General features: G+C 52.1%; 1 protein-coding gene across 1 annotated transcript in view; it reads left to right on the top strand.

Annotated features, from left to right (window-relative positions):
- The first annotated feature begins 5,300 nt into the window (after positions 1 to 5,300).
- The window catches only part of MMD2 (monocyte to macrophage differentiation associated 2), a 36,021-nt gene continuing 22,856 nt past the window's right edge, over positions 5,301 to 18,465 (top strand). Inside the window, exon 1 of the mRNA XM_070363125.1 lies at positions 5,301 to 5,365. Within this exon, the coding sequence (XP_070219226.1) occupies positions 5,301 to 5,365 (65 nt within the window). The remainder of the gene's footprint in view (positions 5,366 to 18,465) is intronic.

The raw sequence follows: 18,465 nt of genomic DNA on the forward strand, positions 1-18,465 counted from the left end.
CCCATCTGTCTGTCTGTGCCCAGAACAACACCTGGCACCTGAGTAGTTACCAGTCAGAATCTGTCGCCTGGATCCTGGCTGTGTGACTTTAGATGATTGAATCAAGCTGTGCAGACACCAGTGTCCTCTTTGGCTTAATGCAGTGTGACCTTAAACGTGGCGGTCATTATAAAATAGCAACGTGGTTATAGATGTAGCTCATGCTTCTTGGAGAAAAGTTTTTAAATCCTGGGAAGTAGGTATAAAAATGAAAGCAGCAGACCCTCAATCCCATGGTCCCGAGATCATCACTTTTAAATGTGTTGATTTTTCTTCTATAGATAGCCTACAGCTAGCACTGTATCCTGATTTTTAAAAATTGACTTGCTATACTCCCTTCTCCTTCGTCTTTCCTAACTGCTTGCAGCCGCAGTTCGACATGGGCTTTTGCGTGTGTCCCAGCTCGCCATCACACCCTGCTTTATTTCATTATTTCCCTCTGTGGGACACTCAGGTTGTTTTCTGGGTTCTGCTTCCGGGCAGTCACGCTCCGGGAGCGTCTCTGCAGCGAACACTCGATTCTTTGTCCATTCAGGGTGTTGCCCTGGTCACCAGGTCCATGTGAGGATCGCCGACTGCCCAGACGACAGTGACCAGGCTGGGGACCCCCACCCCCTTCACAGCGCGGGTCCTGCCGTGGTGTTTGGAGTTGCTCCTAAGGTCAGAGACAGGTTCTCACTCCTTCCATGGCTGCATCTTGGGGAAGGAGGAGGGGCCAGGGGCCGGTGCTGTGACCCTGCCCTCCTCTCTGCTTCTTCTCACGGGCACGGGGCTTTTCCCTGAGTCCCGCTTTCCCCTTTGTAAGGGAGGTTGACAGGAGGGGGTGGTGACGCTCGTGCTGGCCGTGGGAGGCCTTCTGTAGGTTTAGTCCTGTCTTGCTGCCTGCTGCTGCTGCTGCTGCTAAGTCACTTCAGTCGTGTCCGACTCTGTGCGACCCCATAGATGGCAGCCCACCAGACTCCCCCGTCCCTGGGATTCTCCAGGCAAGAACACTGGAGTGGGTTGCCATTTCCTTCTCTAATGCATGAAAGTGAAAAGTGAAAGGGAAGTCGCTCAGTTGTGTCCGACTCTTCGCGACCCCATGGACTGCAGCATACCAGGCTCCTCTGTCCATGGGATTTGCCAGGCAAGAGTACTGGAGTGGGGTGCCATTGCCTTCTCCGTCTTGCTGCCTGAAGTCCCTTCAAAGCTAGTTAGTCCTGCTCCAGCCGGGACTCTGAATTCTGGAGGTCACAGGTTTCCTAAACCTTGGCGGTCCTTAAGGAGATTAAGATGAGGTATGTGACCCAGCTGGCGAGGTACCTGGTCTACAGTTGGTGCTCTGGAGCGTGGCTATTTATGTCACAGTTACTCTGATCCAGTGTGTCTCTTTCTAAAGAAGCTTTTAGGCTGTTTGTACAAAGCAAGTTTCTGAAGATCCAGGGGCTGTCAGAGAAACCCTTCTACCTTGGCAAAGCTTTCTGTGACTTCAGCAGGTGTCTGGGTGGATGGAGAAGGGGTGGGTGGGGAGGTGAGGTTCATGGTTGCTTCTGTCTTGCTGGACTAACCTGGGGACAGGGCTTCATGGAGTAGAGGGAGGTGACCCATACTTAAAAAAGAATTATTTATTTGGTTGCACCAGGTTTATTTTTTAAATTTTATTTCTTTATTTTCGACTGCACTGGGTCTTAATCGCTGCGAGCGGGCTTTCTTAGTTGTGTTGAGCAGGGGCGTCTCTTGCTGCGGAGCACGGGCTGTAGGCTCGAGGGCTTCAGCAGTTGTGGCCCAAGGGCTTCGTAGCTGCGATGCATGTGAGATCTTTCCAGCCCAGAGATGGAACCCGGATCCCCTGCGCTGGCAGGCTGATTCTTATCCACTGGACCGCCAGGGAAGTCCTGCTCCAGGTTTTAGCCGCAACACTCGAGACCTTTGACCTTAGTTGCGGTAAGCAGAACCTTTTTAGTTGCAGCATGCGAACTCCTAAACTCTTAGTTGCGGCAAGTGGAATCTAGTTCCCTGACCAGGGGTCGAGCCCAGGCCCCCTGCGCTGGGACCACCAGGGAAGTCCCGGCCCTCGGTTTCTGTACAGCGTCTCCTCTGACCCTTGGCCGTCCTGGGAGTGGCCGCAGTTTTCATACCTGCCTGATTTGCCCGAGGTCGTAGCGCGGGCGGTAGGGTTCACACCTGGGTTCGCCTGGCCTCTGCTCTGCCCTTCTGCCTCCTGTGCAAACCTGAGGGGTGACAGCAGTCGCCGTCACCAACAGCTGCAGGGCGAGAGTCTCACACGCGGCGTTTTACAGGATCATCTGCTCCCTGACGGATGCAGGGAATAGAATTCCGAGTCCTTCCCACTGCCCACACCCTGGCAGGACCTGGCAGGGCTCCCAGAACACACCATCGTCGGCCTCCTTCATTCATTCACTGACGGGCCCGCCCCCAATGCTGTGGAGCCGGAGCGGTGTCCCGGCTCTTGCTCTGTGTCTGGATATCTCAAGTTAAAAGTCAAGCTGACAAGCTTCTCGACAAAACGGGTTCTGTCCTCCTTTCGACAGCTATACCTCTATAGAGACAGAACTGACGACTGTAAAACGGTGGCCTTCATATGATTGAAGACTGGCTAGTTTCAAAGACAGCTTTAGGTGGGGGACTTCTCTGGTGGCCCAGGGGCTAAGACTGCATGCTGCCAGTGCGGGGGCACAGGTTTGATCCTTGGTCTGGGAACTAGGGTCCCATGGGGCATGGCCAAGAAAATACACAGAAAGACAGCTGAATGTAGTGAACTTTCACACGCGTGTTTGGCGTTCGTTGCCGGGCAGCCTTGCTCGGATGAGTAACGAAGACAGGCACAGTTTATTATGTATATCACATGATTTATTTTTATTGACTTCATCACAACAGAATCATTTTTTATAGTCAAGATTTTCACTTATTTGGGGGTTTTATTAACAGTAATAATCTAACGGTGCTCTGTTCAGGGCTGTGGGCCTAGCCACATGTGGCTTATTTAGAAGTAAATCTTGGGACTTCCCTGGCCATCCATTGGTTAAAACTCCGTGCTCCCAGCGCATGGGGCACCAGATCGAACTAAGACCCCACAAGCTTTGTGGCCAAAGACAAAAAGTAAATCTAAATTCATTAAGGTAAAACAAAATTAACAAGCTAGTTCCTTAGTCGCACCAGCCACATTTCAAACGCTCCATAGTCACGAGGGGCCAGCAGCCGCTCTGCGGGACAACGCGGATGTTTAACATTTCCATCACTGCAGAAATTCCTCTGGGAGAACACTGGCCTAAAAGGTTCAAGTGGAAAATGTAATTAAAAGACTCCACAAATGTAGATTAAAGCGAATGTCAGAAACTGAAAGAGTTTATATGACTCAATTCTAAAGTATTCAAAAATTCCTATTAAATTGAAAAGGCAAAATTCAATTAAGATGGGTGAGTATAACATTTTAAAGTCAAACAGTATTTAAGTTAAAGCTGAGATATTTTATTTGAGTTTTTAGAAAATGTAATTGAAACCCATCTCATGAAAATGAAACTGCTCACGCCTCAAGTCCAATGTCCAGCTCGTTGCCAACATGAGGACTAGATGGGGATCAGGCTTATGGTTGCCAAGAGGAGCAGGAAGGAGAGGAGTGGGCTGAGAATTTGGGGCTGGTAGACGCCAACTACCATACAGAGAATGGATAAAAAGGTCCCATCGTGTAGCACAGGAAGCTATCCAGGGTCCAGGGATAAACCATCATGTGAATGTCAGAGTGAAAGTCGCTCAGTCGTGTCCAACTCTTTGTGACCCCGTGGACTGTACAGTCCATGGAATTCTCCAGGCCAGAATATTGGCGTGGGTAGCCTTTCCCTTCTCCAGGGGATCTTCCCAACCCAGGGATTGAATGGGGTCTCCTGCACTGCAGGCGGATTCTTTACCATCTGAGCCACCAGGGAAGCCCCTGAACCATCATGGAAAAGAATTTTATTTGTGTGTTTTGGCAGTGCTGAGTCTTCGTTGCTGCATGTGGGCTTTCTGTATTCGCGGCAAGCAGGGGCTACTCTAGATGCAGTGCGAGGGCTTCTCACGGGCTCTGGAGCTCAGGCTCAGTAGTTGTGGCCCACGGGCTCAGTTGCCCCGTGACACGTGGAAACAAGCTTCACAGACCGGGATCGAACCCGTCCCCTGCCCTGGCAGGTGGATTCTTAACCACTGGCCCACCAGGGAAGTCCAGAAAGGAATATTAAAAAATAATGTGTATATTAATATGTGTAAAACCAAATCACTTTGCTGTACAGCAGAGATGGGCACAACATTGTAAATCAACTATACTTCCATTAAAAAAAGAACAGGACTTGTGTCTTATGCAAGTTGCCTCTAGTCCTGCTCATGTGGAAGTTCAGGAGTGATATGAATGCATTAGCATTTCGTGTGTCCATCAGCTGCCACACGCACCTACTGGGAATTCCAGGGCGATTCACGAGTGTCTTTGAAACCTGGAACCGAAACGGGGAGAGGGACAAACTGGATGCTGGAGGTTGCTGCCTTGAGAGCAAAGCTTTCGAGGATGAATCGAGGTCCTCCCTCGGTACCCGCCCGGGTGGTGGGTTAGTTCCAGGACTCCCTCGACTCCCAACGTCCGCGGATGCGCCTCTGTACCCTTGGGCTCCGCATCTGTAGATTGAACCAGCTGCCAGTCGCTAGTGGTTTCTGCCTGCGGCTGGTGGGTCCCTGAGATGTGTAACCTCTGGTGGGGAGGGCCGACTGGGGTTTGTCTTTCTCTCACCCAGATCTTTCTGCTGCTCACATCCTCCTTGTTCCCAGTGCCACATGTGATGTCATCCACAAAGCTCCACGGCATTTGGATGTAATCGTTTTTTGTTATTGTGGTAAAATATGCATCATGTAAAGTTTACCATTTCAGCCATTTCAAAAATGTTTATTTTATTTATTTGGCTGTGCTGGGTCTTAGTTGCAGCATGTGGGATCTAGCTCCCTGACCAGGGATCAAACCTGGGCCCCCTGCACTGGGAGCTCGGACTCTTAGCCACTGGATCACCAGGGAAGTCCCTGTCATTTGCAGACTCTTTTGTGATAGCAGTTCTGACCGATGTGAGGTGGTATCTCATCGTAGTATCTTCCTTTTTAAGGCTGAATGACATTCCATTGTGTGGATCTGTACCCATGTTTCTCTCAAAGGACACAGGACGGGAGATGTGATGACGTACATGTCTGGGGCCTGCCAGCATTGTTCACAAAGCGGACGGCCAGGGTCACAGCTCACACTGCTGACGATGACTGCTGGATCCCCCATGACCAAGGCGCTTGATGTCTCGTTAACAGAGCAGCCTGTGTTTGTGTGAGCAGGGCCCCCTTAACCCTGATCTGCAGCACACTCCAGAGATCCATTGCCTTGGCATTAGCTAGCACTCGTTAGAAATCCACTGCAAGCCTGTGGAATCAGAACCTTCATTGTCATAAGATCCTTCAGTGGTCAGGTGTGCATGAAAGTTGGAGAAGCAACAGATCTAAAGGACATGGTTAGGGACAGAGGCCCTCCTGTTTAAGGGTGATGCTGCCTGAACACAGCTCTAACGGAATTATTGTCACTGTTGTTCAGTCTCTGAGTCGAGTGTGACTTTGCAACCCCATGGTCTGCAGCACGCCAGGCTTCATGTCGTCCATCTCCCGGAGTTTGCTTAAGTTGTGTCCATCGAGTCGGTGATGCCATCCAACCATCTCATCCTCTGTGGTCCCCTTCTCCTCCCGCCTTCAATCTTTCCCAGCATCAGGGTCTTTTCCAATGAGTCAACTCTTTGCATCAGGTGACCAAAGTATTGGATTTTCAGCTTCAACATCAGTCCTTCCAATGAATATTCAGGGTTGATTTCCTTTAGGATTGACTCATTTGATCTCCTTGCAGTCGGAGGGACTCTCAAGAGTCTTCTCCAACACCACAGTTCAAAAGCATCAATTCTTCGGCACTCAGCCTTTTTTATGGTCCAGCTCTCACATCCTCATAGGATTGTTAGAGTAGGACAGTAGAGCCCTTACTGCCATCCTTTCCTTGTGCCCCGGACAGACATCACTAATCGATTATGGAATTCAAAATCGTCCTTCCCACTGAGCAGAGGGAGCCTCACATTCCTCAACCCAGTGCCCTTGACCAACAGAGAAGCAGATCAGGGACATGGCCAGGTAGGTGCAAGAGGAAGTGTGGATCGAGGGCTTCCCTGGTGGCTCCGTGGTTAAGAATCCACCTGCCAGGGCAGGAGACATGGATTCCCTGGTCTGGGAAGATCCCACCAGTCACAGAGCAAGTAAGCCGTGCGTCACAGCTATTGAGCCTGCGCTCTCGAGTACGGGAACCACAACTACCGAGCCGGTGAGCGATAGAGCCTGTGCTCTGCAACGAGACAAGAGAAGCCACCCCAGTGAGAAGCCTGTGGATCGCAACCAAAAGTAGCACCCGCTCGCCGCAACTAGAGAAAGCCTGTGCAACAGCGAAGACCCAGCACAGCCAAAAAAAAAAAAGTGGATTGAGATTTGGGTAAATTAATTCCCAGTGTCCCAGACTGCCTCTCTGCCTCTATTTTTTTTCATGTTAATTGCCACCACAGTAAAGACCTGCACCATTTCCCAAGTGTTTTGTATGTTCCAGGCTCTACTTCCTGTACTGTGTGGATTGATTCTTACCCATCCCGGACCCTGCCAGATCAGTGTCCTTGGCCCCCAGTTACAGACGAGGTGCCGGGGAGGCTGGGCCGGTGGCCAGGGAGAGGGGAGGCGAGCTCTAACCCAGCTCCGACTAACCTCAAGTCTGAGCTTTTGCCAAGCCCTCCCTCCAGGGATCCCCAAGCCGCCAGAGCTCCCGGCTGAGGCCCAGACCCCTGCGGTCCCCTCCCTGGGGGGCCTGGGGACCCCTAGCCAGATGAGTGGAAGGGCCACTGGAGTTGAGCCCAGGGTGCTGGCTTGGTTCACAGTGTCACTGTGGACAGTGGTTCGCTGTGACTAAGTGAAAGTGAAGGAGTGAAAGTGTTAGTTGCTCAGTCGTGTCCAGCTCTTTGTGACCCCATGGCCTGTAGCCCGTCAGGCCCCTCTGTCCGTGGGATTCTCCAGACAAGAATACTGGTGTGGGTTGCCATTCCCTTCTCCAGAGGAGCTTCCCAACCCAGGGATCGAACCTGGGCCTCCGGAATTGCAGGCAGATTCTTTACCATCTGAGCCACCAGGGAATCCTTGACTAAGTGAAGTCACTTCTTAAACAGCAGAGCATCTGAGCTCGCTGCAGACTTTGGTGCGTTCAGGGCTCCATGGGGCCTGGAGCTGGAGACCCGGCGCCCACAGAGGCCTCGGCCCCTCTCCGGGGGTTTTCCCTGTTCTCCACTTTCCCACCGTCTCCCTCTGTCACCCTGGACTCTGTTGTTCCCCCCGCCTCCTCCTCACAGTTTCTGCTCTCTCGTAACCTCAGCTCTCCACCTCTGCTGCTTGCAGCCTCCATCCTGTTCTGTATTGGACTTGCTCCCTTGGCTGTCTCCCCACGAGCTTGGGGGAGGTGGAGAATGTCACTGTGTCCTCTCCTTACCTGGGAGTGAACGGCACACAGTAAGTGCAGCAAGTCCCCAGCAGATTGAGTTCTGTTCCGAGAATGCATTCATGAGTCCAATTTGTTTGTAAGTCCGACAAAGTTAGCCTAGGTACCCAGCTAACACAGTACTGTACTGTAGTAGGTTTATAATACTTTTCACACAGATAATACATAAACACACACACAAAAAGAAAACATTTTAAGTGTTATAGAACAGTACCTTGAAAAGTCCAGCAGTCCAGTACAACAGCTGGCATACAGGGGTGGGCGTCGGGTCAACAGGCAAGAAGAGTTACTGACCGGAGAAGGGAGAGGAGGTGAGAGATGGTAGAGCTAAAGGATTGTCAGCAGTAGGAGACGTGGGGCGCTCTGCGGGTTCCCTCACACCTGACGTTGATGGCATACTCCAGTTCCTTGCTGGATTAATTCTATCTACCCTCTTGAAAAAAAGAAAGATCCAGTGATGTTTGGGTAGTAGCACATTTGCATCTTTGGAAGTTTGCAACTTGGGACTTACTGTACTTGAGAAACAGAAAGTAGAATTTCACCTTGGTGGCTTCTGGCATCAGACCTCCCGCATGTGCCTCGGGGGCCCCTCCAGTGAATGGCTGTGTGATCTTGGGCATGTGTACCTGGTCTCTCTGTGCCTTGGTTTCCTCTTCTGAGAGATGGGGAATAATAGTAGTACTAATCTCACAGGGTCGATTGAGTCTCTGAACATCAGTGTCCTCATCTGTAAAATGGACAAAATCATCAAGCCTCACTGAGACGTTTGGAAGACTAAATGCCGCCCTCGGCCGTGCTTGGCCCGCATCCGGCACGCAGTGAGTGCTCGGCCCGTGCTCCGCCCGCATCCGGCACGCAGTGAGTGCTCGGCCCGCATCCGGCGTGCAGTGAGTGCTCTCGTGGCGTGTCGTCCGTCTTGGTCCCGTCGCTCCCCCCGCTGAGGGCTCTTGGGCTGGTCCCTTAGCTTCCCCGAGACTCAGGTCCTCCATCACTGCATGAGGTGTGGGCCTGGCACATACACTTATCAGCAGGTGGGGCGTGTCCCTCTGGCCGCAGACTGGACAGTGAACAACTCTGAATGAAGCAGAGTCCTTAGAGTCACTCCAGGAGTGACTCATCTTGGGACCAGGTCCCTGCATCCTCAGGGAACCTGAGCTGCAAAGCTGTGATCCTCAGGCCTGGGTAGGGGGCTCTGCCTTTGGGCTCCCTTCTTCCACCTGATGGTGAAGTTCCCCGTCCTCCCAGAATGTCCAGCTGAAGGAGTCATCAGGGGCATGAGGGCATCTGGACTGGGGGTGTCAGGATGCCCCTGAGTCTCTGCCGTGTGAGCAGATATCACCACCCAGAAGGCAGGAGCCCTGGGGATTCTGCGGCTGTTTTTTTAATCTGTCAATCAATCATCTGTGCAGCGTGTGGGATCCTTGTTCCCAGACCAGGGATTGAACCTGTGCCCCCTGCATTAGAAGCTCAGGGAAGTCCCTCTGACTTTGATAGTTACTGCTGGGCTTGAAGTCTTTAGTTGGGGGTGGGGCAGGAGACGGAGGGGCGAGAGGGTGGGTCTGTGCCGCGTGTGTTGGCGGACCACAGAGAGGGCAACCAGGAACATGTTCCCCGCCCTCGATGTGGACACGTAGCTGCACCACACAGCTGCACCCGTGTTTCATTTGTTCATAAATTCAGCAATAATCGCCGTGCGTGGCGAGGTGCTGGGCGCTGTTCTGGTTGCTAGGGATACAGGACTGACCAAGACAAACACCCTGACCTCGTGGAGCTCACGTCCTGGTGTGAGAAACAGACAGCAGACGGATAACTATGTGATGGGATTTCAGGGGGTGACTGGCCAGACAAGGATGTGAGGTGCAGGGTGCATTGAAATTAAAATGGACCTAATGATGCTTCCCTCGTAGGACTGTTTGGAGTAAATGTATGTAGACCTGCATACAGGGGGTGCGCGTTAAGTGCTGGACTGGTTCCACAGGGACGGGGTGCTTGCTGCGGGGCCGGGCGCCCCGGGGAGCTGTCCTTTCAGCACCAGCAGGTCTCAGCTCGGTGCCCTGTGCCTGCAGACCTGAGCTGACAGACGTGCAGGGGGTCCTGGGAAGTGACAGTTGTCTCCAGTGGGCAGTGCAGACTCAGATTCATCCAGACGCAGCCCCCCCGCACCTCCAGCTTTCTCCCAAGCCCTCGTCTCAGGCAGGGGACAGCATGGCAGGTCTTGTGTCTTTGGCCACCATTCCCCAGCCAGACCGCAAACTCCTTGGAACAGGGGTGGGTTGGGGGCTATTCAGACCCCCCGTTTTGTCTGGTGAGGGGCCAGCACGGTCTGGCGTGTGGTGGGCGTGACTGACTTGTCCACTGGTTGGGCACCCACAGTGGGCTAGTTGGTTCACTGACTCACCTGAAAACCTTGTTTGAGGACCAAGGCTGGGGCAGGAAAATGAACCCCGTGCAAAGCTTGCCTCCTCCCCTTCTGAAGCTCATAGTTTAGGGGAGGGCTAGGTCTGCTCATAGTATGTGAACAAATGCGTAATTGAGATATTGATACATATGCTGGAAATGTAGGTATGGTTTCTGCTTGAGTGCCTGGGTGAGGAGGGGTCTGAGGGTGACTTTTGGCCTTTCAGTTATAAGTAAGAGAAGTGTCAGTTTGAACTGGCTTAAGAGAGAGAGAGAGTGGTGGAGGGTGAGGAGGGAGGGAGGAGGAAGGAAAAAGAGGAGGAGGGAAAAGAAGGGAAAGCAGGTTGATCTTTGGAAACGAAAAGGTTGTAGGTTCAGGTCCAGCTGGATCCAGAGTCTCCAAGGGGACCGGGCTGCCTCTGTCCGTCCCTGGGGTCTGTCTCCGCTGGCCTCTCATTTTCTGGACTGCTCACAGCCCTTGTGGGTAGAGAGAATCCTACAGGCTCCTCCAGGAACACCACGGCCCTGCAACTGAGTCTTCTTGTCCTGGCTTGGATTTCACGCCCATTTTTTGACCTGTCGCTGATGAAAAGTGGGGGGCTTCTTGGGACCCCCAAGGGACCAGGGCTGCTGGAGCTCACTGAGAAGGGCTACTCGACTGGCTACAGGAGGGTTCCTTGCTGATATCCCCCCTTGGCCCCAAAGCCTGCAGTGTGTATTTGCTCAGTCCCAGGGCACTGTCTCATGAAATGAGATTTAAAAAATGAACCCTGGCCTTGAAAAGGAAGGGCATTCTGATACAGGCTGTGCCATGAATGAACTTGAGGTCACTCTGCTACTAAACGGAATGAACAGGATGCTGTCGTTGCCTTCTGCTAATAAGCTGACAAACAAAAAGACACACCCTGTGTGATTCCACTTACACGAGGTCCTTAGAGTCATCAGTGTCATGGAGACAGGAAGTGGAAGGCAGGCTGTCAGGGGCAGGGGGTGGGAGGGGACTCAGTGGTTCGTGCAGTCAGAACCTTAGTTTGGGAGGATGGAACGGTTCTAGAGGTGGACTGCTGTGATGTTCGTGCAACAATATGAACGTGCTTATGCTGCAGAAGGACGCCCTTCAAAATGGTTAAAATGGTGGGTTTTATGTTGTGTCTTACCACAGTTAGAAAATTTATGAAAAGTAAAGCTCAGTTGAAAATGGTGTCATATGCAGGTTGTTTATTAAATGTGAGAGGAAAAAAAGGAACATTGGCCTTAATGCAGTATCATTTATTTATTTTTCAAAAAAAGCGATGTTGAATTTGTTACAGTGTTGCTTCAGTTTTCTGTCTTGGTTTTTTTGGCCTGGAGGCATGCAGGATCTTAGCTCCCCCACCAGGGACAGAACCCACAACCCCTGCCTTGGAAGGTGAAGTCCCAGGAAGTCCCTGACTCAGTATTATTTAATGAGGCCCACAGACTTCCCCGGTTGCACATCAGTGTTTCAGTGACGGCTTCCCAGCAGGATGCCCGTCCTGCCATTGTGGTGTTTTAACCTTGACCCTTGCGCCTGAGCACACACGCAACCTTGACCCTTGGTTCAGCTGGAATCCACCAGGTTGCTCTCTGTAGAGTTACCATTTCCTTCCACAGTGTATACCATTGCAGAGGGAGGGGAAGTGCTTGAGAGTCTGCAAACATTCCGTTCCTCCTATTATGAAAACTTCCATTCAAAAAGTAGAGAGAACAGTTATGATGGACCCCATAGCCTAACTAAAATTTACTAATTAACGGACGACTTGCCACCCTTGTCTCATCGCTTTGCTTTTTCTCTGTGGTCAGTTGAAGGCAAACCCCTGGTGATGTTACTGTTTCAGTCCGTGCCTCTTAACTGGTGAGGGTTACTTCCGTGACCACAAGGCCCCCAGCACACCGACAGTGTGGGCACTGCCCCCTGGCACCATTGAGCCCTAGCACAGCTGAGGAACTGAACTGTACCTTTTATTTAGTTTGAGTGAGTTCTTGCTGACTTGGCCACACATGGCCCGTGGCTGCCACAGTGGCCAACCCAGCTGTAGAGGCTTATTATATTCAGGATCAATGTTCTTGGCAAGACAGGCGAGAAATGTCGCTTTGTGTCTCCCAAGGAGGCAGGGGATGCCTGGCTGCCCTGTCTCTGGGGATGTTGGGGTTTATCTCGGAGCTGGCGGGGTGATTCTGGGTTTCCTGGATTGGACCATCCCATTGCTTAGCAACCTCTCATCAACCTTGTCTGCATCTGTTGGTCACCCTTGCCTGAATCAATGCTTTCATTAGGGCTTGCAGTTTTGTGATTTTTCAGGAGCCTCTCTTCAGGAAAAAAGACCCTCACTTCAAACATCTCTGCACTCAAAGTGTATCAAAGTGGTGAGATCCTTGTTATTATCTAAGACAAAACCGAGCCTTCATTTCTTTGGAAGAAAGGCCTCGGCGGGGAAGGAATGAACCAGTCCCTTTTCGAAGTGGAGACGTTCTCAGGATGTGTGGGTGCTATTTCAGGCTCTGTGAAGCCCCTGGGCTTGTGTGCAGCGTGTGTGTGTGTGTGTGTACAGGTCTGTGTGCCCATACCTGTGTGCATGTGGGTGTGTGCGCATGCACATTGGTGCATTTTGCTCCAGAAAGGTGTAGGTCTCTGGGGGAAGCTGTTTCTCCCTGAAGGCAGCTGCTTTGCTCAGCAGTTGGTGCCTGAATCCGGGTCGTAAGGGGTGGAGTTGGCTGGGAACCAGCTTTAGGGGGAGGGGACGGCCCAGGGCCCTCTGCTTTGGAATTTCCATGGCTCCACCCAGGATGGTATCCTGGACACTTGGGCATGGGTAGGGCTGGGCTAAGCCAGGGCCAGTGGCGCTGTGTTGGCGGGGATGGGGCGTGCCTAGGCCTCTGCCTGTTCCACAGGCCCGGGAGTGGCCCCTCCTTTCACGGGGACTAGTATGAGCGGGGAGAAAACGATTTTCTGTGACAGGATCAGCCATCCCAGGATGCCCCTGTGGTTCTGGTGGGAGGCTGGTGCAGCCTACCCGTTGGAAGGTGGCTGCCCCCATCTCTGGAGTTAGGGCTGCTTTTGCCACTTAAGGTGAGCCCAGGGCGGCGACAGGTCCCCTGAGGCTGATGGGGGTGGAGTAGGGGGAGATATTTGTTGAGTTTCTTTTTATGTAAATATTTATTTACTTATTTTGGCTGTGCCGGGTCTCAATTGCAGCATGTGGGATCTAGTTCCCTGACCAGGGATCACACCCGGGCCCCCTGCATTGGGAGCCTGCAGTCTTAGCCACTGAACCACCAAGGAAGTCCCTTACTGAGTTTCTCCAAGTTCCTCCCAGTGGATTCTGGTTTGGGATGTGCCTCTTAGGAGGCGTGTTTCGGGTGTGGCCCCTGTGAGGAGAAGGGAGGTGGTTGTGATCCCATCCTGGCTTCCGGGAGGGGAAAGCGGCAGAGATGGGATGTGGTGGGTCTAGGGGAGCAGGGATGGGCAGGGTGGTGGCCTGTCCCTTCCTGAGGCGGTGGAAGCTGGAGGGTGTGAGTGAGCCTTGCGGACTGTGCAGTGCTGTGCAGACAAGCCTCCTGGGATCAGCAGCAGCAGCAGCTGGGACTGGAATCTGTCAGAGGCGGTGCTGCTTCTTACTTGTTGCTTGTTGGCTGCAGGCAGCGCTGTACAGCATGTGGAATCTTCGTTCCCCAGCGGGGGATGGACCTTGGGTCCCCCCCTGCAGTGGAAACAAGGAGTCCTAACCACTGGACCGCCAGGGACACCTGCAGTCTTGCTTCTTGCCCATAACGCCTGTGGCTATATTTTTGGGGTTTTACTCTTAGCTGCCAAGAATCTGCCTTCATGTGGGCTTCCCCAGAAGCTAAACCCAGGAGAGGATACAGGGGCAAAGGGTGTAACATTTGGGAGGTGACCCCAAGATGCAGCAGCAGCAGAGAGTGGAAGTGAGGATGGGAGGGCACGCAGCCACAAAAAGGAAGCAGGATGCCCTGTAGGCACCCAGAGCTTGGTCCTGCACGGGAGACCGTGGGGAGCGAGGCTGGGAGTTGTCTCAAATGAGGGCAGAGGAGCGGGGTCTTCGTCAGCCCGAGGAGTCCCCGGGGAGGCTGATTCCTCTGAACATTAGTTCCTGGGCTCCTGAAACTTTGGTGCAAATTTCAGAGCTCTTGGCCTGGGGTCTGGACGCTGTGGGGAGGGGGATGGGCATCCCCAGCTTCGAGGTGAAGAGTCGACCACTCGGCTTGTATCAGCTCCCTGTTATGGAGATTCCGGAGGGTGGAGGGCCACCCTGGGTTTCTGGTCCAGAATGTCTGGGTTCCTGTGGCACCTGCTTATCTGTTACCTTCTGGGAGCTTCCGATGAGGCCAGGAGGATGGGGTGATCCCTGCTTCAGAGGCGTGGACCCTCATTAAGCCAGATTCTGAAGGGAGCCCTGGGGAGGGTGCGGGGCTGGGCTCTGGCCGCTGCTGTGCTAGGTCAGGACCTCCAGCTGCACACCTCCAGGGGGCACCGTTCATGTGGAACGCCTCATTTTCTCTGCTGCAGGCCTTCCAGAGACTCCAGCCCTTTCCCCCTCTTCCTCGGCTTGCCCTGCTGGTCCCGCTCTTTCCTTGCTGGGGTTTCCATCTCAAAACTGTTCTGAGCTGGCGGCAGCCCATGGTCTGTTCTCCCCAACTCCGTTTCCCAGAGACCAAGCCAAGCTGCCATCTGCCATCCAGGAGGAGCTGTGAATTCCTGAATGGACACAAAGAAGTAGCCTGGGACCCAGCTGGAGAAAGGGAGCAACCCAGAGGGCCCAGGGCCAGAGGGACGGACAGACAGACTCCGCTTTGTCTCCTAGACAATTCTCTTTAGTCCTCTGTCCTGGGGATTCAAGGCTGCCATCGCCAGGCACCAGCCTGGCCCGGAAGGGGCGGCTGCAGCGGTTTCCCTGGGCCCCGGGCTCATTTGGAGGAAGAGGCCCGCTTCTCTCTTGGGGCTGCGGACCCTGGCTGGGCCCAGGCCAGGAGGGGAGGGAGACATTGCGGAACTCTGAACCTGGGCCTGGATGTTTCAGACCGCAGGCGGGGAGGGGGCGGAAGGGGAGAGCCAGTCGCTGGTGTGCCCAGGCCTGGAGGGGGGCCCAGGTGGTGGGCACAGGGCAGGTGGTCAGCAAGCTTAGGCCCCCTGCCCGAGGCTACCTGCAGAGATCCCAAGGTGGTGGTTTAGAAAGCACACCCCGCCCAGACCTGGCTGGTAGGAGCCTGAGGCTACTCCATCTTTAACCCTTTATTAGAGTGTAACTACCGGATCAAAATTGGGAAAGGAGTACGACAAGGTGTATCTTGTCATCCTGCTTGTTTAACTTACATGCAGAGTACATCATGCAGAATGCTGGGCTGGATGAATCACAAGCTGGAATCAAGATTGCCGGGAGAACTATCAATAACCTCAGATATATAGAAGATACCACTCTAATAGAAGAAAGTGAAGAGGAACTAAAGAGCCTCTTGATGGGGGTGAAAGGGGAGAGTGAAAAACCTGGCTTAAAACTGAACATTAAAGAAACTAAGATCATGGCATCCAGTCCCATCATTTCATGGCAAAAAGAGGGGGAAAAATGGGAACAGTTGAAAGGTTGTTGTTGAATCACGCGAATACACCGGGATTCTTGGCCCCCGGAGGAGAAGAATTCAATCCGGGGCCAGAGACGAGGCTTGATCGCTCGGAGCTTTTGTGTAATAAAGTTTTATTAAAGTATAAAGGAGATAGAGAAAGCTTCTGACATAGGCATCAGAAGGGGGCAGAAAGAGTACCCCCTTGCTAGTGTTAACAATGAGGTTATATAATCCAAAGAATGTCTGGAGGTTGTAAAGACCTCCTCCGACCTACTCCCATAATTTACATTTTAAGATAACACTGCCCTCAGGCAAGATACATCCTTGTAAAGACCAGGTATACTCCCATAGTTAACATTTTAAAATCACAGAAGGTTGAATCCAAAGACTGTCTTTAATCCAGAGACTGTCCTCAGGCAGGATACATTATTGTTATATAATCCTAAGGAATGTGGAGAAAGAAAAGTTTGTCCTTTCTTCCTCCTTGAGAATTCCAGACCCTTCTCTCCTTGGGGACCCCTAGACTCCCTATCAACCTGCCTAGGAAATGACTCTCTCACAGTGACAGATTTTATTTTCTAGGGCTCCTAAATCACTGTGGATGGTGACTGCAGCCATGAAATTAAAAGACACTTGCTCCTTGGAAGGAAAGCTATGATAAATCCAGACAGCATATTAAAAAGCAGAGACATCATTTTGCTGATAGAAGTCCATATAGGCAAAGCTATGTTTTTTTTCAGTAGTCATGTATGGATGTGGGAGTTGGACCATATAGAAGGCTGAGCACCAGAGAACTGATGATTTTGAACTGTGGTGCTGGAGAAGACTCTTGAGAGTCCCTCCGATTGCAAGGAGAGCAAACCAGTCGATCCTAAAGGAAATCAACCTTAAATATTCATTGGAAGGACTGACGCTGAGGCTGAAGCTCCGATACTTTGGCCACCTGATGCAAAGAACTGACTCATTGGAAAAGACCCTGGTGCTGGGAAAGATTGAAGGCAAAAGGCAAAGGGCATGGCAGCAGATGAGATGGTTAGGTAACATCACTGATTCAATGGACATGAATCTGAGCGAACTCCAGAAAACAGTGAAGAACAGGGCAGCCTGGCATGCTGCAGTCCATGCAGCCGCACAGAGTCGGACATGACTTAGCAACTGAATAACAGCAACTACTGGAAATTGTGTGCCTTTCCTTAGGGCTGGAAGACTGAGCACACCCATGGGACCAGCACCTGGATCAGATCCCTTAATGATTCCAAGGGTAGCCACTGTCCTGGTTTTTATCTTCAAAGACTACTGTTGCCAGTTCTCGAAGTTTATGTAAGAGAGCCCGTCCTGTTTGGTGCCATGATTGTGATGCGCCCGCGTCTCTGAGTGCAAGGTATTCTCTGACTGGTTCTCTCTGCAGTCTAGTTCTGTTTGGGACCCTCTGCCTTCTATTTCCAAGGTACTCTGGATGGGCAGTTGGATGGTTTCCAGAACTCTCTTTGGGACCAGCCTCTCTCCTCTTCCAACTCTAATGCTGTAGGTTGGAGAACATAGAGTTTCAATATTGATTTCAGACATAGACTTCCATATTTAAAATATTTTATTAGATTTTAACAAAACTTTTTTTTAGCGAATGAACATTGTAGCCGGTCAAGCAGCCCAGAAATAGAAAAGAAGCAGTATTTCCCTTCTTCTCCCCAGACTCTCACTGGGGTTTCCTTTCTTATCTCCTGCTTTTCTAAACCAGCAAATTGTCTCCCACCCCTGGAATTGTGTGGCCTTTGGGCAGCCAAGGTCCTGGCTGGATTAACCCATGTCTCTGGAATCCATCTAACCCGAAAGCTCTGAAGGTTTTTTAAAAGACAGTGACTGTCCTGACTGGTTACGTTGAGTCTGAACAACGTAGTAAATGCTCAAAGATGATTGGTTATTTGGTTGCTTGCGAGCATCACCTGTTGCATTCAGGCTCTGCATTGGGTCCAGGTAGGTGAAGAGGAATCAGGGCCAGTCCCCTGGTTTGCAGTCTTGGGGCCGAGGCAGACCCAGAAGCACCCAAATATGGATCATCTGTGCTACAATAGGGGTCACACAGGCTGCTGTGGGAGTCCTGAGGAAAGAGCCACCTTCTTCCTGGGAAAGCTCCAGGAAGACTAGAGGGGGAAGGAGATTCCAAACAGGCAACCTAAGCAGTGGCCTTGAGGTGAGAGGGGGCAGTTTACAATCCAATCTGGATGGGGTTGTTATAGTAGTGCTCAAGCAAGACTTTTTCAGGAGAAGGGCCTTTTGACCTGGGTTCTGAGGGCTGAATAGGAGTTCACCAGCTAGAAAAGAGGAAAAGGGAATTTTAAGCAGAAGGAACAATGTGTGCAAGGCGTGATGACTGTGGACTATGGAGAGAGCTGTCCTGGGGTGAGGAGAAATTACAGGGAGTGAGTCAGGGATAGAAAACAAGGGAAGCAGATGCCCTGGAACACAGGGTCTTGTAGCCCATGCAGGAGCTGCCTGGTGATTTCTGTTCTTGGCCTTGGCACAGGTGTTTATGCTCTGGGTCCTCCAGGGCTTTACCCTGGCCAGTGGGGCCTGGGAGGGAGTCTTGGTGAGGCCAGTCCAGCATGGGAGGGATTGACATAGCTAGAGTTTAGGAGGCCTGGGGGTCATGGATGACTTGTGTCCAGGGCTGCTCTGACCCCTGGCCAGTGAGGTGGGGCTTTCAGGAGCTAGGAAAGGGCTCTGTTCCTCCTCTCCCTTCACCTCTGGCTCCACAGCCAGTCTTCCATCCAGGAGGGGGTGACCAGACGCTTCCTCCTACAGTGTGAAAGGCTGATGGCAGAAACTCTCCCATCAGGACCATGGACAGGGCTGAAAGGGTGGTGAGCGGATTG

The sequence above is a fragment of the Bos mutus genome, chromosome 25, assembly GCF_027580195.1.
Source record: "Bos mutus isolate GX-2022 chromosome 25, NWIPB_WYAK_1.1, whole genome shotgun sequence".
NCBI classification, from domain to species: Eukaryota; Metazoa; Chordata; class Mammalia; order Artiodactyla; family Bovidae; genus Bos; species Bos mutus.